The 26,553-nt window shown below is 46.1% G+C and overlaps 1 protein-coding gene across 1 annotated transcript in view; it reads left to right on the top strand.

Annotated features, from left to right (window-relative positions):
* The first annotated feature begins 2,412 nt into the window (after nucleotides 1-2,412).
* Nucleotides 2,413-26,553, top strand: part of SH3BP5 (SH3 domain binding protein 5) — a 72,536-nt gene continuing 48,395 nt past the window's right edge. Inside the window, exons 1-2 of the mRNA XM_045538478.1 lie at nucleotides 2,413-2,705; nucleotides 4,450-4,512. Coding sequence (XP_045394434.1) covers nucleotides 2,565-2,705; nucleotides 4,450-4,512 — 204 coding nt within the window. The 5' untranslated portion in view covers nucleotides 2,413-2,564. The remainder of the gene's footprint in view (nucleotides 2,706-4,449; nucleotides 4,513-26,553) is intronic.

Here is a 26,553-nt window from a genome sequence, read left to right on the forward strand (position 1 = left end):
GTATACACCTTAAATATTAATAAACATGTATTCCTTTACTCCAATAATCTGCCTTTTGTGAGTTGATTTTTTCAGTGAACCTTGGCCCTTTGCCTCAACAGTTTTTAAAGTTAAAATAAGAAAAATAAACTTCAATCAGTACTATATACAGTCTCCCTCTGTATCCATGGGTTCAACCAACCACAGATTGAAAATAAAATTTGGAAAAAAATACAACAACAAATAATGCAAATAAACAATATGGTATAACAATTATTTACATATCATTTACATTGTATTAGGTATTACAAGTAATCTAAAGATGATTTAAAGTATAAGAGAGGTTGTGTGTAGGTTATATGCAAATACTACACCGTTCTGTATAAGGAGGATTGCTTGAGCACAGGAATTTGAGGTTGCAGTGAGTTATGATGACACCACTGCACTCTAGCCTGGGAGACAGAGCAAGATCTTGCCTCAGAAAAGGAAAAACAAAAACAAAACAAAACAAAACCACTAGGGAGAATGAATGGATCCAGGAATAGAGATGAACTTGTAAATAGTTCTCTAACAGTAAAAGGTACAGGCTTTAATAATGAGGATCTAAAAAACAAAATAAAAACAATGAAAGGATCTGTCCAGGTGTGGTTACATTCTTGGTCTCTTCAACTTCTTTAGGAAAGACAGTGGGTAGGGTAAGGCCAGAAAGATCTTGAGGCTTCTTCAGTTCACTACGTCAAAGCATCGTATTTTGGGGTATCGGTTTCTGAGCCCCAACAAAACCCATTGGGATTAATACTATAGCTGGCCTAGATCTTCTAAAAATGAGACAACAAAGTCTGAACTGATGTTCTAGAGCAGTTTGCCTATGTCCTATGAAGACATTTTGAATCACTCTCACTTTTAGATCTAAGCTTAAACAGAAATGGATTTTGGGGTGTTTCATTTAGAATGGTGAGGATGGGGTTCTGCCAGCTGAAAAGCATTTACAGTCATGGTCACATTTCTCATTTTCAACCTCTGTCTCTGTTAATTCAGAGCTAGGATGAACCTGCCCAGTTATAGGCTCAATTCAAAGCCACAGGGAACATCGATGGCTCTTGTGTCCCAAAGTGACACTTAGGGCCATCTTGTTCCTGCCCTCATCTATCACTGGAAAACCAAAAGCAACTATGTCTAAAGACAAGGAGCTTCAAAACGCCTCTTACAATTGCTGATTCACCCTTAATTTAAAGAACAATGAACAGGTGTGACCCTTTCAGAACCACATGTATAGTATTTAACTGCACTACCTCCAGGAGAGAGGACAGATCTCCATTGACAATGGATCTCTGTGCCAGCATGTGCAGGACAGTACCTTGCCCAAGGAGTAACCCCCTAGCTTAGCTTCTGATAAAATCATCAGAAGCAGGTTTTTCAAGGTGGCTTTGAGGATCGGTTTTCAGAAAAAAGCTCCTTTCTCAAACAAGTTTATCTTCCACACTAACAGAGCCCATGGATCACAGGTCTCTGCATAGAACATGTACACCTCGTGCATTTCTGCAGTAAAGGAGACATTAGCAGTGCTCAGTAGCAATGTCCCCACCTGCTTTGCTAAAGTCATCTGACATCACAGTGGCCCTGACATCTCATAACAGTACAGACATGCCCCTTCGGTTTGGCCTTTTGCCATGTGTTTGCTAGGCAGACTCTGGCTTCCTACTTGTTGGTGAGCAGAAAACACTCGTTCCTAAATCCTTGGCCAGAGTGTGCCCATCAACAGGGTTACACTTGCCACCTACTTGAGAAGGCAGTGAACCCACTCGAATCCCCACTCAATGGATTCTCCACGCTTCCTGGCTGTTCAGGTAGGAGCATCCCACCCCTCTGTGTTGGGTATGGAGCTCTGCCTGGCCGGGCCACAGCCTTTGGACAAGGAATCCATGCACGGCGCTCTCCTCTTTGTACTCATGTGTCTATATGAACATACATTTTAGTTTCCTTTCTGGGGAAATCTCCAAGAAGACGCAGTTCCTAAGGTTTACCCAAGGCGAGACATGTGCTTTGGGTACAGAGGTTTCAGCGGGTCTTGGAACTGGTCCAGGGTCACTGAGTACAGGCTTCCAAAGGTGACCAGAGTGGAAATACCCCAAACTTTCCTTCCCTACACTCAATTTGCCTCAGCAGAGGAGGGAGGAAGAGAGCACGCTGCCTCCCAAGCAGGGGGCCCGCGCTGGGTAGTTGTGATCCACTCGGGCTGCCAAGTTGCAAAGGGGTGGGGACTCTCCTATTTCACCACCCCAGAGATTTTCAGGGGGCTGGGGTTTTGTGACGGAGACCTGGGTAATTGGGACTGGCCGAGGCATGGGCGGCCCAGGCGGGACGGGGGCGGAGCGGGCGCCCCTGCGCTGACGGCCGCGGCAGAAAGGGGGCGGCCGCGCCCATTTCCTGCGCCGGGTCGGAGGGATCCGCACCGGCGAGCGGCGCCTCCCGCGGTCTGCGGCGGCGGCTCCCCCAGCCGGGCTTGGCCGGGCGGCTCCGGCCGCGACCCCGCAGGGCCCGCCGCGCGCTGTGCGGACAGGCTGCGGAGGGTTCCGGCTGTCCGCATGGACGCGGCGCCGAAGCGGAGCCCCTCCGAGGAGCCGGCCGAGCTCCTGCCGTCTGCCCGGGACTTGGAGGAGGAGGAGGAAGAAGAGGGGATGGAGCAGGGGCTGGAGGAAGAAGAAGAGGTGGATCCCCGGATCCAGGTAGGGCGCGCGGGGAGCGTCCTGGGTCCCGGCTCCGCGGGGGCTCACGGGGAGGTCGGCATCTACACTCACACCCCGCAGCCCCCCGGTGCCTGTGGTCCGGAGGCTGGTGGCGAGGAGAGAGGGGCTGAATACCTCGTTTCACCGTCCCCCCTCCCCCGTGGGGAGGCTGCAGTGCCCGCGTGGATGCGGCCTGCCTGTAATGCGGCGGACCCCGCGCAGACCCCAGGCAGGATGGGGGTCGCCGTAGGGTGCCCAGCGGTGCGGGCGGATGTGCAACAAAGAGAAAAAGGGGGCGGGGGCGCCATGCTGGCATCGGGGGTGCCCCCGGCCGAACTCGCGGGGCCGCGGGCATCGCGCCGCTTCCCGCTCTGGGAGGAGGGGCTGCCCGGCTCGCGTGGGCGCCGGGCACCGTGGGCGGGCGAGCCCGGCAGGGTGGGCGTTGCCCCCGCAGCGTGGGCTGGCACCGGTGCCCTGGGCTGGAGCCCGCACCTGGCTTGAGTGCCGGGCCTGAGCCGTCTTCCTCCTTCGATTCATTGTTAGCAAAATGAGGGGTTTATTGTCACCTGGCTCAAGATTCCGCTTGACCTGAATTGGTTTAAAACCAATTGGTTTTCCTTGTGAGGTCGGGTATGAACAGAAATCAGGGACAATTGATGTGCAAAGCTGACGTTTGGACGCGGCGAGGGGATTGGCCTGGCTTTCTGTGCCTCCATTTCCAAGAGAGATGATTAAAAAACAATTTCCAAACCGAGATCTAGGAGTGACAGCTTAACCTCTTCACCCCTAAGCAAAAAGCATAGCAAATCCTTTTCCAAGACCCATTTTTCTACCCTTTCCATAAATCATTTTTTAAAAAATTGCTTTTAAGCATGCTCTGTAATTTCTGAAGCCCTAATTGGTTTTTCAGTGCGCAGATCAATTAAAACCTCACTTAACTCAGTGGTTGGGGTTTAAATGAATTGTTTTGGCAGGTTAGCAAGATAAAGATCAGGTGGAAAAATCTTTGCATCAGGAATTCTGTTAATTAAAACCATCTGGTTGGGCTACTCCTAAATCTTGTGTTCTTGGTATGGAATTCTGTTAGCAAGATCCTTTGTTTGCAGAGTAAATATGAGTTAACTTCATGTTGAATACTTTTTACAAAATATCAGTTTGTAAATGGCTATCTAAAGGGTCAGGATTAAAGCTAGTTTTAAAAACCCAGCTAGGTACGTTGAATAATTGGCAGTTTGCAAAGAAAAGATTTTTTTCATCCCTTTATAAAAAAAAATATTCAACCACCGATAAGTTAATACCAGAATTCTGCCTTTGACTTAGTGATTTCACTGGGTTTCCGCTTTTGGGTTGCCCTTGCATATTTTCTTTTATTGTTTTCTCTGCAAAGTTCTTGCTTGAGGCAGGTGGTACTATTTTTATTGGGCCATTAAACCATTTTTAACAGGTGATTTTACCTAAAGGCACATACTTGGAATAAATATTTGCCCTTCTAAGAAAAGGCAAATTCCAAATGTGTCCCTTAAGACATTGTTAAAAGGGACATTGTCAAGAAAAAGGTTTCAGAAGTTCTGATCTTTATTTGCTCTTATAGCCAAGCCTCAACTGTTTTCCTTGGGACTCAATCATGACTCTTCCCTTTTCCTACAAATTGGGCTTGAGGTAATTTTTCAGGTTATGGACTGGGGTATACTGGAAACAAAAGACAGATCTCTTACATCTTTTTTCTCCCTCTTTTCTTCACTAGGGAGAACTGGAGAAGTTAAATCAATCCACGGATGATATCAACAGACGGGAGACTGAACTTGAGGTACTGAGAGTAGAGTCTCTGTTCTTGGTGAAGTGGTGTCAGTCATACTGTCACCGAGCTGGTTAATTTTGTTTTAATAGCTAGAGGGTTATTGCTGGAGTCCCCTCCTTGGGAGTTGAGCAACAGCACGGTGTCTGACAGAATAAAATACACCACTGAGCCCAACCTGTGGGCGGAACGCATGTGGATCCAATTTCACATGTTGTTTTTCATTATGGAAGCTCCATGGGGCCAAAACCAAGGGCTGTGCAGAGCATTACGCAATTGATGCTCAAGCCCCAGATCTTAATATATCTGTGAAAAAGCTGAAAAGACTGAGGGGAAAATTAGCTGAACTCTTTAATGGAGAATAGTGAATGGGCTCACAAAATCGCTTACATATTTTAGGGCAGTTCCTACCTTTTGTACTTGGAACTGTTGTGTTTCCTCAGATTTATACCAGTTTTTTTCACTTTCCTATTCTAATAACTCACCCTCTCTTCCGCTTCCTCTTCCCTGCTCATTTCCTTATTGTTTGCTGGTGTGTAGAATATAATTATCTTAATGGTAACAAAAAGATGTTTAGACTGGGAAGGGCTTTCCTGCTGGGAAAAATTTTGGGAGACTAGAACTTGATTTGAATTTCATGAGCATTTTCCAACCTAAGTGTAAACAAGTTAGCATTCTTTACAGCTACCAGTTAGTCCCCACCCCTTTTTAGGGGTGGTTGGTTTTACCACCCACCAGCAAATTTGAACAACCCTTGTATATATCTTGGAGATAAGTGACTTGTCAGCTGAAGGAACTGCAGGAGCTGTTGGGAAAATCTTGTTCTGTAGCAGGAGAAGTAACAAAGTAGTAAAAGTCCATGGGAAGGACAAGAGACCTCTGGTCCCTAAGAGTGAGAAGGTGGGAGATAGGAATACAACCTACCAGGATTCACCTGAAGCCTTGATTTCTGACTGCATGTGTAGGCCCTGGAGGTACCAAAGCTGGATGTAGCAATGTGGATGAAAAAGCTTTTTGTGCTGAGCTGTGTGAAGGCTAAGCCCCCCATTCCAGCTTTAGGTGTCCATGAACACTGGCTGCCCTTCTCCCCAAGTAAAATAAAATCTGTATTTACTTCATTTTCTTTCGCTTATGATAAATTGAGTCTCTTTGTGATGTGGGGCAATTGGAACCTCTCAGAATCTGATTTCTAATGCATTACACAACAAAACTTCTATCATCCCTGTAGGGCTTTAGGATTTACAAAGTATTTTTTGCATGCTTTGTCTTATTCCATCCCGTCACAGCAGCCTGGAGCTGTGCTGGCCCATATGGTAGCCGTGTGCAACATGTGGTTTTTGAATATTTGTCTTTTTTTTTTTTTTTTTTTGAGACAAAGTCTCACTCTGTTGCCCAGGCTAGAGTGTCATGGCGTCAGCCTAGCTCACAACAACCTCAGACTCCTGGGCTAACATGTGGTTTTTGAATTAAAAATTAAATAAGATTAAAAATTCAATTCCTCAGTCACAACAGCCACGTTTCAAGAGCTCAGTAGCCACTCTATTGGACAGAGCGGAGAACACTTCCATTATGTTTCACACCTGGAGAGGGAGTGAAGCTGGGGACCACCTGCTCTCCAGGTGAGAACTCGGGCTCAGCAACTCATGGTTCCATGGCGTGGCAGAGCCAGGGCTCCCATCCTAGACCCTGGCATTTTCCATATTACCTCCAGCTTGTATATCTACCATCCCAAATATGAGTAGACAAGTAGACAAGTTGGAATTAGTTTTTTACTTTGGAGGAAAAAAAAAAAACCAAAAAGGATTGAGGGTGGATGCAATGGCTCACACATGTAATCCCAGCACTTTGGGAGGCTGAGGTAGGAGGATCACTTGAGCCCAGGAATTCAAGGTTACAGTGAGCTATGATCACACCACTGCACTCCAGCCTGGGTAGCAGAGTGAGACCTACATCTCTTTAAAAAAATTTTTTTTTTATTTATTCTATTTGTTTACCCTACTATGTACAGCCACTGTTCTGGATAATGAACAAGGCAGCCCCATGTCTTAGTCCTCATGACACTTAACCTTCTGTGGGTGAAATTGGCTCATCTATTCAACTCTTCTTAACCCTGATTTCTGAATCCCATTTCTGAATGCACTTAGGTATTTGTGTGTCACAGGAAGCCACCCGACAGGTGTTTCCTGCCTTGCTCTGGAGAGCAGTTGGAGCTGTGTGCGAGGCAGGCTGGAGGGCGTGAAGGGGGTGGCCAGGGCTGGGCTAGGCTGGGCTGTTGGCTGGCCTTTTCATGGTATTATAACCAAGACTGACTCAGAGAAATATAATATGAGCTACATAAGTAATTAAAAACTCCCTACTAGACACACTGAAAACTAAGAAGAAATGACTGAAATTCATTTTAATATATTTGGTTTAACCCAGAATATTCAAGAGAGTGTAATTTCAACATAGACTCAATATTTAAAAAATCATTAATGAGGTATTTTACATATATTTTTGTGCTAAGTCTTCAAGACACATTTCAGTTGGAAACCGGCGTGTTTTGAGTGCTCAGCAGCCACATGTGACACTGGGCGGCCCAAGTTTAGGAGGCGTTTCCTGTCAAACTCACAGAGGAGCCATGTGGGATTTCACCCTTGGTGCGGGCTCTCTGGGCGCTTGTCCTGCTGCGGGAGTCTGGGGGAGAGAGGGGACCACGTGTGTGCCTGTCCGTGGGCTGCATAGCTTTAGTCAAGCGCTGGACACCAGCTTCGTGTCAGGCACCCGGTTGGCCACTGCTGGATATATGCGGATGAACAAGACAAAGGCCTTGCCCTTGAGTTTACGTTTTAGTTGGGGTGAGAAGTGGACAATGATTACTAATTGTAATAACGACAGTAAGAGAGTGGTGTGACAGACACCGGGAGGGGTGTCGCTTGAGGACAGCTGAGCAGGTGTCTGCAGAGGACAGCATCTGTGGGCAAAGAGGAGTGGGCGGAGGTGGCCCAGGGGGAGTGCTGAAGGGTGTGGTCAGTCCTCCGCATTCGCCATAGTTGTGTTCTGTAAAGCCGTCAACTCTGAATTAGCCAATGCCGAACCATTGCTCCTAGGGAAAAGACAGGGTTAGGTTCCTGCAAGCCTTTGGTCGCAACCCTTTTATCAACTCATCAATACATGACCTTGTTTTATGTGTGTTTCTATTTAAAGACACCTTGTTTAATATGTTATTGATTCATTAACATTGAACTCATGGCCACTTACCTAAGACATTTTCTCCATATGCCACATAATGGCCGTTTTGCACTCAGGAATGCTAGACGGCACTTCAGCACTACCCTTATGGACCATTTTTAACAGCAAAATCACCAAAAAACTCCACAAAAGCATGAAAACTGTGGCACTAAATAGGCAATGAAAAGGATACTTGTTTATAGGATAAGCATTGAAACCTGGAGGCAGAGGGTGGTGGTTTGACCTCAGCTGGGAATGTGCATGTCAAGGGGCTGCAGCGTTCTGCTGCTCTGCGCCTGTCTGTGAACGGACCTGGGAGGGCCTTGAGTGTTGATTTTTGGGGTTGCATGTAAATTTTAGTGGGCAAATTCGCAAGTATGAAACTGACAAATAATGAGGACTGACTTTCAGGGCCCCCAGGAGAAGGTATTTTGCTGTCCTCATTTTCTTTCCCTTTGCATTTTCATTGTGATCTGGGGTGTTCAGTGCCTCCCCTCATTTCGTCTGACTCCGATTACACCGAATCAGTGACCAGGCTTGTGGCAGCTGCTAATGTGCTCACAGATCGTGGTGCAGTCGTCTGTGGGCAGCCGGGGCTGAGGCGCTGCTCCTGGGCTTCACTGTTAGTGTCCCAGTCTTTGTCCTGGCTGTTTAGATCTGAGATCACAAAAAGGCCTTGCTGCCAGTGTCTGCCATGCTGTCAGTTGGGTAGCTGTCTTCCTGCAGCCCGGCTTTGCCTCTGACCTTGTTGGAGCAGCCCTGGGTCCCCTTTGCACTCCGATTTGTGTCAGAGAGAGCCAGCCTTTTCACACTCTTGGAGGAACCTTTTAACCAGAGAGGCCTTGGATGTAAGCCTGTTGTTTCAAATTAAGAAAATAAATGTATTTTCCACAGACACATTGATTATTCAGCTTTAATTATTAATTCCGTAAATATTTACTGAGTACCTATTATGTGCTGTGGACAGTTTTACGTGATGGGGACAGAGCAGTGAAGGGAATGGACAGAAGTCCCCACCCTCTTGATGCTTCCATTGTAGAGGGGGAAGAAGGGCAATAAACAGACAAAGTGCACAGTGGGCTACCTGGTGCCCTCTGCTAAGAAGAAAAACAAAGCTGGAAGCGGGGACTAGCTTGTGGGTGTTTACGGGGTGAGGGGAGGGATGGAAGGGAGGGGGAGGCAGTGTTAAATATCCTGGGTAGGGAAGCTGTGTCTGGGCTGATTGGGGGAAGAACATTCCAGCCAGAAGGGACTGCAAGTGCTGAGGTGGGAGTGGTCTGTCCTGGCTGGGCACCAGCAAGGGGTGTGTGTGCTGGGAGTGGGTGAGTAATGGGTAGAGAAGGAGACACTTCAAAGACAAATGGATCATTCAGGTGTGAGACAACCCTGCCAGGTGAGGTAATAAAAGTCAATATGCTGATGTCATTAAAAACGCATACTGCATAGAGCTGACTTTATTCACATGTTAAACAGATGCCGCAAGGAGAATTTCTAAATCTAATCAGAGTCAAGATTTGCAATCCTCCGTGCCTCCCTCTCTTTCTATTTAACTGTGATATGTCATGTTTTCATCATTTCCCTTGCTTGCTTTGAAGGTCAGCTGTTCTAGAGCAGTGGGCCAAGGGAGGAGGAGGAGGGACACAGGGAGGCTTGGTTACGCCATACAGCTCCTCTGGCTCCCAGTCATCAAAAGCTGACTTTCAGCCTGCCCTTCTCCAGGGAGGCAAAAGCAGTTACCGTGTTTATGTTTCCCCTTACTGCTCAGGTGGGACGGGGCATGAAGAATCATTTGATTTGTGTTCCCCAAACTTGCATAAGACCTATGCCCAGAATCTGCCTTTTCCAGAAACCAGCAAACATCTTCTCTTTAAAAACGAAACAAAACAAAAACAATAAAACAGCTCTATCTTGAGCTTAGAAACCCAGAGGTGGGAGGCTGAAGGAAAGGGTGAACTGGAGGCAGCCTGGCCTCTCTCTAATGAATTTTTAGTGCAAATTAGGAGACAAGAAAACTTCCTTATTAAAGGACAGTGTTGCTGTGTCCTAGCACTTTCTCTTTCAAGACCTGTGTGGGTGGGGTGCATAGGGATTAGGTCCTATAAGACTTAGTTGTGCTTTTGAAGGATAGGCGGACCAGGGGAAGTGAGGAATAACTGTTTCTTGAAGCTGGCACCAAACTCCAGGCCTGGTGGCAGGCTGCCTGGTCTTGGCTGGGGTTGCCGCTGACCTCTTTGTACACAGGTGAGATCTGGTTAAAGTATTAGTAAACTGCAGGCCTTCATGCAGCAAATGCTTAGCACCTGCGGTGGGCTAAGTCCTGTGTGGGGCACTGGGGACCACCAGACACCCTTCCCTGCCCTCATGGGGCATGCTGTCCCCTGTATTCAAGGGTGCGGTTGTAATGGAGTGAGAGATGCTGGGAGAGTCATGCAGGGCCCTTGGAGAGGCCAGCCAAAGCTTTGTTGGAATGGGGGACATCAGAATTGAGACCTGGACACCCCAAATCATCTGAAGATAACATCCAGAGCAGCCTAAAAGTGGAGACGAAAGAGAGCTGGTATTAGACATCCATTGCAGCTTGATGAGCGTCATGGGGGCAGGCAGAGCATTGTTAGTAGGATCTTTGGTTGTTGGCTAGTTGTTAAGATAAACACACTTGAGGCCTTTTCTGAGGACCTTCAGGGTGGCCCGAGCCAGGGCTGCAGGACAGCTACTGCCCCCACAGCTCTGACCTGGAGTTTGGCTGTCAGAATGGGGTGCTTAGGACCTTATGCTTCAGTGGTCCCCCACACTGTGCACCCACTGCTGGGGAAGTCGCTGAGTGAGGAATCCTCTGAAGCCTGCGGAGTGACTTAGCTATAGGGCAGCTGGCAGAGCCGGGCCTCTGGGGGCCTGGCTTTGAATCTCGGCTCACCACTTAATAGCAGAATCTCTGTGCCTCAATTTCTTCACAAAATGGAGTTGTGTCTGTGTTTGCCGTGAAATAACCGGAACCCAAAGCCCTGGGGAAGAGACAGGTGGAGAGAAGACAGTGGTCTTGGTATCTGGTGATGTGGGTTAAAATCGGAGGTCTGATGACGTTTAGGGTTACTTGGCACTTTGGAACCCTGTCTCATCTGTGAATTTGGGGGCCATGCTTCTTGCCCACATCCCTGGGTACCTGGAGGAGAGGAGGGGATGCTGTGAACAGAGCGCTTTGAGAGCCGCACAGGCTGAGTGGACGAGAGGGCCCCCTGTGTGCTTGGCTGGCGCTGGGGACATAAGGCTCCAGTGACGTGTGTGCTGGGGCCAGGCCTGTCACGGGTCTGGGATGGCTCCTCCCCAGGTCCTGCCATGACCCTTTTTTCTTGTCAGAGGAACTGGCACCGGGCAAGGGGCCAGAGAGGGCTTGTACAGGCCAGGATTACAGCAGGATGGACTTTTCAGGCACCAGATCTGCAGGGCATTGCACTGGCCTGTTTGCAGGGATGTGGAAATTGGTTTGTTTCTTCCGGTGAGCCCTGCTTTGTTAGGGTGTGTCTTCTCCTGGGATTTGCCTGGCACCAAATAAGTGCTCAGGAGATGTTTGAGTAGATGAATAACAGCAGATTGCCCTATAATAGCTGTGTGACCTTGGACGAACTACTTAATGTCCTTGGGCCTCAGTTTCCTCATCCTGATAATGGTGCATAGTAGGCTATCAGTAACTATTATTGCTGCTGTTATTGGAGTAGGGCAAGGTGAGGGCTGCATTGTGGCAGGTACTTGCAGGAAGGTTTTGTGTCCATCCTGGAATGTTCTTCCTACCAGTTTTTGTCTCTTAACTGCCCTTTAGTCACAATGACAGCTAATAATAATGGTTACTATATGCCAGGCCCTGTCCTAAGCACTTTGTATATGTAAACTCATTGAATCTTCAGAACGATTTTGAGATGTTATCACCTCCATTTTGCAGATAATAAAACTGAGGCATAAAGTGTACAAGTATCTTACTCTACAACAGAGAGAGCCCTAGAAGTTGCATTTGTCCCCAGGCTGTTCTTAGGCAGGGCTGACCTTGGTGACAGTTGTGACACAGGTAAAACACAGCCTTGTGTTCTCCTTTTCCTACACAAAACCTGTCCACTTATGAAGGTGTTGGCTTGTGAATGTGTAAGATTCTGTCCTGCTTAGGGATGTTAGCATTTTAAGAGTGAGCTTCCACATTAAAAAAGGATGATGTGTGGATATGGACAAATGACTATGATCAATTTAGTGGAAAAAATTAGTTAATAAAACTATATGTAAACCCATATATACAGTAAAAGAATATGTACCTATGAGAGAGAAAAGGTCTTAAATAGAGTTATTCTTAGTGTGGTCTGAAGAATGTGAACTGCTTGTTACCAGTTAAGGTGACGTAAATACAGAAATCAAGAGGAAGACTTTAGAATTTTATTTATTTTTTTTAGCAGCAATTTGACATTGCTGTGATGTCCAAGTGACATTTCATTTTCCTAGTTTATTATTCTAAAGAAGTATTGATTCATAATGGGTTGGGGTGGGGAGGGGGGGAAGATCACCATATAGTTTGAGAAACATGGCTCTAGAAAAATGCACACTCGGTTGTTACCAGTGGTTATGCTGCTAGTTGCTGAGAATGCTGGTGATTTTTATTTTTCATTTCTTGGTGTTTTTTTTTTCTGAATTATTTACAATGACCATATTTTATAATTTTCATAGGCAGGGGATGGGGGTGGAGAATGAAGCCTATTATAAAAAGATGTCTTTATGTGCCAAAGAAATGAATTTGTCTGGAAGGAATTTTAGGAACTATGAAGGCTGGTGGGAAAAACTTTGGATTGGTAGTTCCTGCCCTAATTGAGATAAACCCTGATGTTAGTGGGTTTGCTTGGTGAATTACTATATTGTTAAGCATTAGTTGTGGTAATTCATGGAAGAATGAAAAGTATTTTAAAGGCATTTTAGGATTGTCTACAGCCAAGAAACCCTCATTTATATGCTCATTTATAAAATACAAAAAAAATCACCAAGATAGCATAGTGGAAAATATTCCAAATATCAAGAATATTTAGATATTCAAACTTTGTTACTATATGTATTTGACTGTTAGCATCATTCCAAATGGATAAAGACTTGTGGGCACATGTAAGTTCTCTTGCACAACCTCACTAACTGTAGCCACATTAGCAAAGCGATATTGGTACGGGCTATTGGCCAGGACATAGAAATAGCTACTGAACATTGAAATAGATTCTATTGCCTTAAAAAAATTTGGATGTCTCTTTCTTTGAAGCTCTAACGACCAATGAGAGAATACACAAATTTCCCTGGCTCTTCAGCTGGAACCTAGCATAGGATCACGGGCACTTGCTGTTGCAGTACAAGCTGACTTTTCTATAATCATGTGCCTGTATCCCAGGGTTTATTCAAGGTGCCTACCCTCTGACTCTGAGCTGTCCACAGGTGCCCTCACCTTAAAAGAAGACAGGCTATGAGGGTTGATGGATTTGTTGCTATCCTCATGGTTGATTAGACTCTTCATATCCGCAGGTTGACAGAGCTCTGGTCCCTGTGGACTGTCGCCTTTTAATATTGAGCTGTTCTTTTTCCTTCTCGGCATTTATTGTAGGGACTGTTAACGTAGTGGTGTGTGTGCTGGCTGGATGAATTAAACATCTCTTGAACCTCATCCCTTGGCAGGAAGCCCGGTCATCTTTGCCCAGCCCTCTTTGAGAGTTACTTAATCTGCCTTTTGCCACATAAATGTTTCCAACAGTAAAGACTATATTGCTTTTTTGCAGTGCATAATAATTTGCAAAGCAGCTCTTAGAGAGTGTGGCGAATCAGCCTCTTTCATTTCCTTAAAGGAAGATGGAAAAAATTTTGTTCTATTCTTGCCTGTTTTTTTTTCCCCTTTGCTGTGTTTTGCTGGATTATCTAAGAGATATTAATGTTTTCTCTGACAGAAAGAAACTGTTATTGAGGAGACAATGGGAGGAATATCCGCTGTTTATTATAACCACAGCCAAGCCCTCCTAATATAAACTCTTTTATTGTTTGGCATCAAACCCTCACCCAAAGCATGATGAATGGGGTTTGGTTGTCTTTGTCCAGCAAACCCTTTTGTTTCAAGCATGCAAAAGGATTCAGCTTTGTTTTGATAGATTTGAAGCCCACGGATTTAATGTTCTCTTACTTGGATTTTGGCTCTATTGGAAGAAAAGATGAAATGGTGGTAGTGTTTTTTTTTTTTTGAGACATGGTCTCGCTTTGTCACTGTGGCTAGAGTGCAGTGGCGTTGGCATAGCTCACTGCAACCTCAAACTTCGGGGCTCAAGCGATCCTCCTTCCTCAGCTTCCTGAGTAGCTGGGACTTCAGGCACGTGCCACCATGCCCGGCTAATTTTTCTATTTTTTTGTAGAGATGGGGTCTTGCTTTCACTCAGGCTGTTCTCAAACTTCTGGCTTCAAGCAATCCTCCTGCCTTGGCCTCCCGAAGTACTAGGATTACGGGCATATGAACCACAGTGCCCGGCCTTTTCTTTATTGTTCTTGGTAACTGTTTCTACCTAACAAATTACCCTATACCTTAATAGGGTAAAACAACTGTTCTTATTTTGCCCATGATTTGTGGGTCAGGAATTTGGAGAGGAGTTGGAGAGGGCTTAGCTGTGCAGTCCTTGCTTGAGGGGTTTTGTGCAGTCAGATGTCAGCTGCGGCTGTGGTCATTTGAGGGCTCAACTTGACATCCAAGATGACCCACTCACGCGCCTGACAGTGGGTGTTGGCTGTTGGCTGGGAGCTTAGGTGGGGTTGTCAGAGCGCCTGCATGTGACCTTTCCCATATGGTGGTGTCAGGTACTGACTTCCTTATGGTATCTGGCTTCCCCCAGAGTGAGCATCCCAAGATGACGAGTCAGAAGCTTCGTGGCTTTTTTGGATTGAGCCTTGGAACTTCCGAAGCAGCACTTCTGTCATATTTTATCGGTCTAGGCAGTCACAAGCCCACCCAAAGTCAAATTACTCTCGACGGGATCGTTGCCAGAGAATTCTGGGCCATGTTTGAAAACTCAGCCAGGCACAGTGGCTCGTGCCTGTAGTCCCAGCTACTCAGGAAGCTGAGGCAGGAGGATGGCTTGAGCCCAGGGCTTTGAGGTTGCCGTGAGCTATGATGACGCCACTGCACTGTAGCCTGGGCGACAGAGAGCAGTGTCTCAAAAACCAAACAGAAACCCCCTGCCATACTTGTGGTAATGTAAAGACAGTGACTTGTTTTGAGCCCTGTTGAAAACCTGCTTTTTTCCTCCCTTTCTTTACTGAAGGAGACTTCATAAACAACCAGATTTCAGTGTCTCCTCCAGGTGCTTTAATGGTTAACCAGCCACAAAGCAAGGATTCTGGTTACTACTCCCAATGACCCCAAATCCAGCAACAATAAAAACATGAGGGAGCAGTTTTTAGCAGTGCTATGGGTCTTGTCATAAGGAATTCTTTGCCACTTTGCCCATTTCTTAAAAATTTTGTCTACGAAAAAATTATGCCATTGCTTTAATGCCCGTTAGGAAAAAAACAGTGGAGCTTAGAGCCAGAGGTACAGTAGTTAGGCAGATGCTTTATAAATAAATTCATGGGGGAGGGTTCTATAAAGCCCTTTGGGCAACTCTAGTTAGACATGCTGCTTTCTTTTCCTGCCGCTGCTTTTGCTGGGTCTCCTCTGGGGAAACACGTGTAGAATCCTGCTATTGCGTTCATTTGGTAGAAATTGGATCTACCCTTTCAGTTGGAACTTGTTAAAGAAAAGCACACTTTTTTTCCCCCCTAAGAGACAGGGTCTGCTCTGACACCCAGGCTAGAGTTCAGTGGCACCATCACAGCTCACTGCAGCCTCAAACCCCTGGGCTCAAGTGATGCACCCGCCTCAGCCTTGCGAGGAGCTAGGACTACGGATGCATGCATTATGTCCATTTGATTTTTAAAATTTTTTTTGTGGTGATAGGTTCTTGTTAGGTTCCCCAGCCTGTTGCCCAGGCTAGTCTCAAACTCCTGTCCTCAAGCGATCCTCTCGCCTCTGCCCTTCCAAAGTGCTGGAATTATAGGCATAAACCACCCGCACCTGACCTAGAAAACCATACTGTAATGTTATGAAACTTGGGGTCAAAAAGCATAGGAAAACTTCTTTTGGAACTGATAGAAAGTTAGCTACACAGCGTGTGATGGTGGGAAGTGTGGGTTGTGGAACTCAAGAGAGCAGGGTTTGAATTCTCCCTCTGCCTCTTAATAAGATGTACAATCTTGGAGAGTTTGTAGTTTTTGTTTTTTTAGCTTTTCTGGGTTTTAATTTCCTTCTCTCTAAGCTGTGAAGGGCAATACCTATCTTGCTAGGGCTGTTAAGGATTAAATAAAATGATGTTTGTAAAGTGCCTGGCATGGGACCTGACAGACAATGTCCAACAAACGCTGGTCTTTTCCTCGCCACCCCTTGTCATTTATTGAATAACAGCACCTGCATAAAAACACTATTTAGTCAAAGCTTATTGTATGCTAAGTAGTTTATCCAGTTCATTCTCACTACAGCCCTCGAGGACCTTGATGAGGAAGGGAGGCACTGAACAATGAGGTCACTTCTCCCAGGTCATATGGCCAGTGGGGGGTGGAGCCAGGATTTCAATCCAGGAATCTGAGGCTGGAGCCCGTGTACTTAAACAGTTTTGGGGTGTGAAGGATGCATGTTCTGAGATCCCCGCTGAGGCTGGTGAGATGAAAGAACACTGGTCTAGGACTTAGGGGACCAAGGTTTCCATCTTTGCCCTGATACTAACCAGGGATACATCTTTGGGAGAGGAACTTTGCCTCCTGAGAGTTCAGTCACCTCATCTGTAAAATGGGAGCATCTGAGCTAAATGATGGGCAAAGTCTTTTCCAGCCCTGATGTTGTAAGACTCTGGGATTTCAATTTTAATGTAGTCACATGCTGAATAAATTATGATTCACCCTCAGTCTTGACGATAAGGGAAATACAAAAGTGCTGTAGTCAATCTGTGCTGTAATAGACTTAGACTTAAAATTTTATTTGTGTTGAAACAATACTTGCCCATAGTTTTTTTTTTTTTAAGCCCCTGGTAAGTTATAATGAAAAATGAAAGTCCTTTGCTCACTCCTCTCCACCCCTAGTTCTACTCTGAGAAGCAACTACTTTTGACGTTTTTAGCTGTTTTTCTGGTTGTTTCTTCTGTGACCCTAAGGTTACAGCAGTGGACTTTGATTTTGGCTCTTTTGCACCCTGTGCCCTTTCTTCCCATTCCTGTGAGCTGCAGTCAGGAGGGAGGTTATCCAAAAGCCAGCAGAAGTCAGACAGCCAGCTTGCCCGGAATGTGTGCGTGGATGCATTTTGCCCACAGAGGCTGTGCTCACTGATCTCTAGAGCTTTCCAAGGCTGGGCCGTGAACTCACCATTTTGCCCTGATTCTAAAACTTGTGCTAATTATAAAGTAGACCTTGTATTTAATATTTCATAATGCTGGGATGGTGGTTGAAACACCATCCCCAATAAATATGCACATCAATTGTATGATCTGTCCGAAATCTAATGATTGTGAATTTTTGAAAAAGTGTGTTTTGAAGTTGAGGACATATGTTAACCCTCTTGGTGTAAACTTGAAAATAATTCTCTTGTGGTTGAATTCAGTAAAACGCTGCTGTTTTAGCAATTCTGCTGCCTCTTACACAAAGAATCCTGTGGGTTTAAAAACATGTGTTTGGCCATGAATGAAAAAGCACGGGGTCCCGTAAGTCTTTCTAGCTGTGCGTGCAGGGTGGTTGCTATGTGACTTCCGTCCCTCCTCCAGGGTCTTGTAGGGCTGACCCCTGTGCTCAAGGTTTAAAGTCTTTTCCTTTGTTTGTGGTGCTTTGTACCTTGGGCTGTTTTAAACATTGTTTTGTAATTTGTTCATTTCCATTCTGGTGGCTCTTGCCTATGTAACATTGACAAAAAGATGAATTGAAAGCAAGTGTTTTCCAAATTGTTTATTGTTATATAAGATAACTGGCTCATATTATTAAAAAAAGAATCAAGGCCATGAAAGACAAAGATTGAAGAGCTATTCCGGATGAAAGGACATTGTAGAGAGAAGACAACTAAATGCAATGTGCAAATCATGGATTGAATTGTGGACTGGGAAAAAATTTTTTTTCCTTTATTGTAAAAGACATTAGTGGGACAGTTGATGCAGAATAAAGTTGTAGATCAGATTAATAGCATTGTATCAGGTGGATTGAGGTGAATAAAAACTTAACCTGTGGGGACAGTGAACACTGTCCTGGTGGTGGGCACACTGAAAGCCCTGACTTCAGCATTATACAGTGTAGCCATGCAACAAATACACTTGTACCCCCTTAATATTTTGAAATTAAAAAAAAATAGTATTGTATAAATGTTAATTTTCTGATTTTGATTATTGGACTCTGGTTTTGTGAGTGGATGACCTTGTGTTCAGGAAATATGCACTGAATTATTTCAGGGTAAAGGGGCGTGATGTCTGCATCTTACCCTCATTTTTTCCAAGTCAAATTATTTTACATTAATAAGTTAAAGAGCCTTTTCCCTATTTCCAGACCTGCCAACTGTCTTAACTCAGCCTTCAAATGGCAGCACCTCCTTTGGTTGTGGAATCTCGTTGTGGGCCAGAGAGTCAAAGAAAGGCTGCGATGCCTGGAGATGGGACAGGGTGCTCCCCTATTTGTTTGGAAGCACTCGGTAGTCAGATCAGAGTTCTAAACCAGGTCCCTCTGTCCAGGAGGAAACAGGTTCTACTTAGGCTTAAAAAGGGTCCAAGACGCTTGTTAACATCAGAGGAGGGAAACTTGCAGGAGGAAACCACAACGAACCCATCTCTTCTTCCTTTCCTCCTCTGCTCTCAGTGGAGGGAACCTCTTAGTGGTTCAGAACCAGGACAGGCAGTAGTGTGTTGCCTCGGGAAGGGTTGGGGTTAGCAGGCAGCTTCTGGCCTTGTCACTGAAGCTGTCGAGTTGCATGGGGGCTGCCTGGGGTCTGGAGCTGGGCGATGCCCAAGCTGGGATTAGACCTTTCCACACTTTGTCCCACAACCCACTCAAAGGGCTTAAAAGGAGGATTTTCTGAAAGACTATAGGAGTCTTTCATGGAACTCGATGAGGGGAAGTGTCACTGGGCTTTATACTTAGGGAGACCACACATGCCAGGTGGCCCTGACCACCTGGGTGTGTGCCTGTTGTCCCATCACAAGTATGAATAGTGCTCTACCCCTCTCTCACATGTGTCCTGTTTGGGTGATAAATCATATGACCATGTTATTGCGGGATTAGAATCAGGAGCGAGATCACAGCCCCCTCCACTGCCCCACCGGGTTCTCTGCTTTCCCTTCTCTCTCTTTGTCTGTCTCTCCTCTGGCTTCCTCTGTTCTGATCCCTCACAGAGGGTCTTGTGTTGGAAACATGACAGAAGGCCCCACCTGTTGTGTGGGGGACGTCCTCACAGAAGGAAGTAGTGGGTTTGGCGGACACTCCAAGAGGCCTCTACTGCTAAAGTCAGGGCTTGAGGTGGGAAAAGAATAGGAGTCGGGGAGGGGAGTTAGGCCCTGGTCCCCGGCAGTGATCCTGAGGTTTCCCCAACGTGAAGATCCTGGTTTTTTCTTTCTTCCCTTTCCATTCATGTTTCTGTCACTTTGGGGCTGTTTTAGCCGGGTCTTTCTAGTTGGGTGATACCCACTGATGTGGAATTGGGCCTGCACAGTGACCAGGAGGGTTGTGGCTGGCAGCAGCTGCATGGTGGTCTTCACCCTCACCCCCTTCTCTCCACCTCTGCTGCTCCTACCTCCTGCACCCTCGTGCCTCGTCCTCTCTGGTTTGGCTCCCTTGGCACCCTGCTCTACCCTGGCAGAGTCTTTGAGCTTCTGCCTCTACTGTAGAATTATTTCTTTTTTCCCCCTGAGATAGGGTCTTGCTCGGTTGCCCAGGCTAGAGTGCAGTGGCACGATCATAGCTCACTGCAGCCCCAGACTCCTGGGCTCAGGTGATCCTCCTGGCCCAGCCTCCCCAGTGGCTGGGACTACAGGCCCGTGCCACCACACCTGGCCATACTGCAGAATTCTTAAGGTAGAAGCAGATTGTTATGGTCCCCTTTTCACAGGGCTGTGAAAGCCCCTCCCCATGGGAGCTGGGGCTGAGAAGAACTGGACAGAGACAAGGGAGGCCCAGGGAGCTTGGCAGCATCTGTCAAAGTGGAGAGAAGTCTGGGCCTTTCCAGTAGGGCAGCCACTAGCCGCATGCAGCCATTTAAATTGTAATTGTTAAACTGAATAAAATACAAAACTCAGTTGCACTGGCCACCTTTTGGGTGTTTATTTGGCTGCAAGGGGCTCTGACTTCTGTATTGCGCAGGTACAGAACGTGTCCATCGTTGCAAATTCCGTCAGCCTGCGCTGGAGAGCACTTGCTCCCTTTTCACCCAGGCACTGTGTAAAGTGGTTTCTTTGTGTGTTCTGTAGCTGCCACAAGTGCGCTTAGAGAATAGATTGGATGGGTGAAAAGAAATTGTGATTTGTAGTAAACCTAAAAACGTTTTAGGTACCTTACCGCTGGTCGGTAAGTCAGGATGTGCCCAGTGGTGCCTGGAATGTTCCTGCTAACAAACTTTCCTGTCATTCTAGGGCAGTGTTTCCCTACCTCCAGTTATGCTCCTGCTGCTGTCATCATTTTTTGCCACTGCCTAGTGCTGCATATACTGTTTGTTTCATATTGTCTTTTATTATTTATTTATTTATTTTTGAGACAGAGTCTTGCTCTGTCCGGGGTTGGAGCGAGTGCCGTGGCGTCAGCCTAGCTCACAGCAACCATATTGTCTTTTAAATCGATTCATGTTTTTACTTCAGTTTGAAAAGGAAATGTCATGACTATAAATGGAAAACCATCAAAGGAAAATACATTTTTTAAAGCAAGCTTTTTATTAAAGAATATGCACGTAGGAAGGGCCCACCTCATAATAGTACAGTTTGTGACTTTCAGAGTAATGTTATATTATTTCCAATGGATTTGTTTTCCTTATCAAATTCTAGCAGATTCCCTTTTCTGTAGAACTGTGGTCCCCAGCCCCTGGACTGGTGCTGGTCTGTGGCCTGTTAGGACTAGGAAGCAGATGCCTCCCTGCCCCCACAGCTCCCCCCCCCACCCCCAAGCTCCACCTCTCTCCCCCAGCCCCGCCTGTGGGAAAATTCTCTTCCATGAAACTTAGAGTCTGGGCCACACAGTAGGTACGTAGAGCTCTGCCACCCCCACACAGCTCCACCTCCCTCCCCCCATGGAAAAATTGTCTTCCATGAAACTGGTCCCTGGTGCCAAAAAGGTTGGGGACCGCTGCTGTAGAAGGCTCCAAGCTGGGTCGGCTCCTGCTTTCTTAAAAAGGAGATTATCAAATGCAAAGAGGTGCTGAAGACAGTGTAGTACCAAATGGAGGCTTTCTCTGACAACATCAGAAGGATTAAAAAGAGATATGAGGAGGAATAACTACTTCACTTTTATTGAAAATACACTGTTGTCTCCGGTTGGGGAGGGATCTTTCCAGACAGGTCCGAAGGCAGCGGCCAAGTGGCAGACCTGAAACTTTCTGGCCCCAGGTCCCCTTTAGATTCTTAGTAATCACTGAGTGCCCCAGGGAGCTTTTTTTTTTTTGTGTGTGGGTAATATCAACATTTGCTATACAGAAATTAAAACTGAGACGTTTTAAAGATCTGTATTAATTTATTAAAAATGACAAGCCTATTACATGTTAATACTGATAAAAAGTTTTATGAAAAAACAATTTTCCCAAAAAATGTTTTAAGGAAAAAAAGTAATTGTTTTTGCAAGTCTCTTAAATGTCTGGCTTAATAGAATAGCAGGATCCTCGCGCCTGCTTCTGCATTCCATCTCTCTCGATGTCACATGTGATGTCACATGTCACGTAGTCTCTGGAAAACTCCACTGAACACTCGTGAGAGGATGAAGGTGAAAAAGGCAAATAAGTCTTTATGGAAATTATGAAAATGGTTTCTACCTTGCAGGCTCCCTGAAAATGTCACAAGGATCACCCATTTCCTGCCAGGGAGTCCCTTAGACCACAGTTTGAGAACCGCTGGTGAAGTGACGGGCACACTGGACTAAAAGACTAAAGATGTGTGCTTCTGTCTGACACCTGACATTTACTTGATCAGGTCACCACTGGGCTCCAGTGTTCTTATCTGTAGGTGGGATGGTAATTCCTGCAGAGCCTGCCGGACAGGGTTGTTGTGAGCCTCAGGTAATGCCTGTGGGATCTCTCTCTGCAAACTGAAAGCCGTTTATTTATAAATGGCATTAGGAAGGATCCTTTGAAGTATGATGTCATCTCTAATATGTAGGACAGTTATTTTTAAAAAACCACCATCCCTTCTTTATCTCATTTGGTTCTGGGGACGCCTGTGTGAAGGGGGGAGGGAAAGGATGTCATTCTCAGCTTGCGAGCAAGGTGATTGGGGTGTAGGTGAGCAGATTGGCCAGGAAACAGGGACTTGCCCCCAGTGTGGTGACAGCGGCATGCTGTTTCTGAGGCACACTGGCTGGTTTGGTTTAGCTGAAGTTCTGATCTGATACAGGCTGTATTTTTGACACACTGACACATTCAAACAGGGAGACTGTGTCACCCTCAGCAATTCTTTGCTTGAATAAATTACCCTCAGTCAGTCACCTAATGGATGAGACACAGTTCTCAGATCTGAAGATCTGAGGGCTGACTCAAACAGAAGCAACTGCTTTAGAATTCCTTTGAGTGCTGATCTGAAACATCAGTCAGCAAACAGCCCTGGATGGCTGGTTTTTAGTGACTGGGAAAAGGTCTGCTCGTTCTCCCAGGTGAGTTTGTACTTCTGAACTGTTCCCCTCCGTGGATCACCTCCTGTAGGGAACACCGGCAGCTTTCTCTCCTCCCTGGACGTTTCCTGAAGCGACCCCCCACCCATCTTGGAAGATTTATTTGCCTGTAATCATAGGCGACAAAGAACCATGATCAGGTCTTTTCTTGAACCAGGAAATAAGGCAATAAGCACAAAGTTCGACTGTGGCAAGCGGGCTTTAAGACGTATTTAAAGAAATGCTTTATAAAGCTTCGGTTGAATTAAATTCGGGACTGTGCTCCTTGTAAACAGGGCTTTCTTGTCAGGGGCAGAAGCCCTCCAGCAGTTAACTGTATTTTATCACAGTGCTTTGCCCCGGTCTGGAATGTAGATTGGCCCTCCCTCCCTATCTATGTTAATATGACTGTGGTAAGGTGTATCTTTCCATCTCCTGTGGTTTTTTTTTTCTTCTCAATTTATTTTCTTTTTTAAAATTTCAGAGTATTATGGGGGTACAAACATTTTGGTTACATATATTGCCTTTGCATCACCTAAGCCAGAGATACAAGCGTGCCCATCCCCTGGACAGTGCACTCCACACCTATTAGTTATAAGTTGACCCATCCCCTCCACCCCCCTCCCACGTGCCCGGCACCAGTGAATATTACTTCCATGTGAGCACCTAAGTGTTGATCAGTTCATACCAATTGGATGGTGAGTACATGTGGTTCTTGTTTTTCCATTCTTGTGCTACTTCTCTTTGAAGAATGGGCTCTAGCTCCACCTAGGATAATATAAGAGGTGCTAGTTCACCATTGTTTTTTATGCTTGAGTCGTATTCCATGGTATACATATATCACATTTTATTAATCCACTCACGTATTGATGGGCACTTGGGTTGTCTCCTGTGTTTTTTTCTTTTTTAAGGCTAATTCAGTTGCAAGTGACGGCAATCTAATTCCAGTCTAATTCCAGCTTGAAGAAAACAAAAAGCAGTGGTGATGGTGGGAGGGGCCTGTCTTAGCTCAGAGGAGGGGAGTACGTGAGTGGGCTGTATGTAGGGTATTGCTGGATCCAGAGGCTCGGAGTGTCGTTGGGACCCCCTTCCTCCTTCCTGCTCTGGCAGGCTCTCCCCTCAACATGCCACGATGTTGGCTCTCTGCTCTAGGCTTTCATTCCATCCTTTTGGCCATCTCAGTAGAAAAAAGTTCCTCTAGCAGTTTCAGAAAAGTCCCAGAATGAAGCCTCATTGGTTATGATGGGTCATGGCTGCCCAGCCCACCGGAACAATCACTGTGCTAGGAGTGTGCAGGTCTGATTGGCCAGGCCTGGGTCATACGACCGCTGGGGACCAGAGTTGGTCCACTAGGGACTGAGAGGTAGGGGCAAGGCCCAGGGAAAGCCGGGCTGTTGGCTTGGGCAGGCAGGAAAGGTTTTGGCTTGTGAGCTGCCCAGTACTTCTAGGGAGTTGTTACTCAAGTAGCTATGATCCTCAGTGGCATGGTAAAAACTGGGTGGGCTTTTTCCTGTGGGGAAAGATGGACTTTATGTTTAGCCTTTAACACACCTTGGATGAACAGCTTGTTGCCAGTCACACATCATCCCTGGCAGCACCACCTCATTTCTAGAGGGAAATGCTCATGTTGCATCAAGTCTCTTGGGTTCAGTACCCTTTGGTGGTCACACATTTAATACAGACAGTCACAAAAAGGGCATTAACCAGGCTGATGTGCGCTGAACCTTCCCATCAGAATCACCTGAGGAGTCTTTAAAATTACTCTGCAGCCAGTAACAATTTTGTAAAAACCCAAATCTGATGAAGTCATGCCCCTGCTTATAAAAATCCACCATGGTATTTTTACCACAATTAAAAACAAAAGCAGGGTACAGTAGTGTGTATCTGTAGTTCTAGCTACTTGGGAGGCTGAAGTAGGAAGATCGTTTGAACCCAGGAGTTTGAGGTTCCAGCCTGGCTGACAGAGGGCAAGACCCTGTCTCTTTAAATTAAAAAAAATATATATTTATATATAGTATGTGTTGTATGGCTACTTCTTGATTTTTCAGTGTGAGTTATCTGTTGACATCCTGTTATGAAAGATGAGATTTTTGTTTGTTTCTTCCCTGTGTCCCTACCACATACCTACTTTTTCCATCCCCTGCCTGCCCTCCCAACAATTATATTGTGGTCAGTATTTGGTGATTACATTATTGCAGCCACACAAGTACTGTTGACAGTGGAACCATCTAGTAAACTATGATTACTTTTCCTTTTTGTGGTAGAATGCAATCTTCAATCATTTGTGACAAAGGGTGTGTGGGAAATAATACCCACCATGTAAACCCAGGTTAAAAGGTTTGCTCATGAGATGTGATTTACGGCTAAAGGAAGAGAAATAGCAGAGAGAATAACAGAAGAATGGGAACAGAATCTCAGTGATGAAGCCGCACCAGCAAATCTGCAAAGAAAGAAACGAAACAAGAAATAATCCCCCCACCAGTCCCACCTTGGCTCCCCACAGCCCATGGGACGAACTTTAGTTCCTTTGTACAGCACACGAGGCTTCCTCATGCCAGCCCTCCTGCCTGTGCCGCCAGTCCCTGCTAGGGGCCCGGAATGCCCCTCCTTCCCTGTTTGGTGGAATCCCCTTTCTTCAAGCCTGGGTTGGACAGTCCTTTCTTTCGGTGGCCTTCCCAGCTGTGGGTCTGTTGTGCATTGTGTGTACTAGGTCTTAGTACTTATCACACGACATCCTACTTATTTATTGCTTGAGTTTAAATGGTGGCTCTGCCATTTCCCAGCTCAGTGACCTGGGGCAAGTTATCTCCCTTCTCTGTACCTCAGTTTCCTTCTTTGTAAAATGTGAATAGCAACAATAGCACCTACCTGTTAAGGCTGTTAGTAGATTGTGCAAATTGACGGGGTTAAAGCACTTACAGGAGTGCCTGCCACATGGTAAACGGTCACTCTGTGCTCTGCATCCCTCTTTCCCACAGAGGCAGAGGTGGGGCGTTGTTTTCACCAGTGCCCTGAAGAGCTCTTGGCAAGTCAGATGTCTCCAAGGGCTGGGCAGGGAACTCACTCAGGTGTGGGCCTGAGTGAGTGAAGCAGGCTGGGTGGGATTTAGATACAGGGAGGGGACTGGAGAGGGCAATCCTGTCTAAGGGGAACCTTCTACTCCACTCCTACCTAATGGTTGCCAGCTAGGAGGAGAGCCCAGTGTTGTCATCATCTGACTTAAAAACGAAAAATTTTGAGAATTCCGCTCCCGTTTTTTTTTATGTGAATTTTCCTCGATATTTACTGTACAGCATACAGGCTGAATGCACTAAGCCTATTGGCCCATCGGCCACTAGTTTGGGGCCCAGTTCTCATTTAACAGAGCAGGCCTGGGTGGAGATGTGACCTGCCCTGGGTCACATGCTGACGGGTCTGGTCCTCAGATTTCCTCTGTGGTATGAATGTGGCTAGCACAGGTGCTTCCCGCTCACAGGGAGGTGACTGTGAGGATGCTGTCATGTGCGGGAACAGATCCTGCAGAGCAGCTGCCTGCACAGCGTGACAGGCTACTACGTGCGTTGTGTTAGCTACCCTTGCCTCAAACCCCCCTGAGTGGTTTTTACTAAGGCCCGCAGTTCTCTTTTTATACCAGGAGGAAAAATTGTGTGCAAATTGAGCCCCAACTGTGTGCCCATGAACTGTTATGTGTTTTACTTTCGTATTTTCCTTTGAGATGGAAAGTAACAATTTTATAGGTAATACAAATGGTTCACAGAGAAGTTACCCGATTAAGGCCCCATAAAAGAGATTTAGCCAATATTTAATCCACATCTCTGATTAAAATCCTGGGGCTGGGCATGGTGGCTCAAGCCTGTAATCCTAGCACTCTGGGAGGCTGAGGCAGGAGGATCGTTTGAGATCAGGAGTTCCAGACCAGCCTGAGCAAGAGCAAGACCCCGTCTCTACTAAAAACAGAAAAATTAT

This window comes from Lemur catta, chromosome 1 (genome assembly GCF_020740605.2).
Source record: "Lemur catta isolate mLemCat1 chromosome 1, mLemCat1.pri, whole genome shotgun sequence".
Taxonomy (NCBI): domain Eukaryota; kingdom Metazoa; phylum Chordata; class Mammalia; order Primates; family Lemuridae; genus Lemur; species Lemur catta.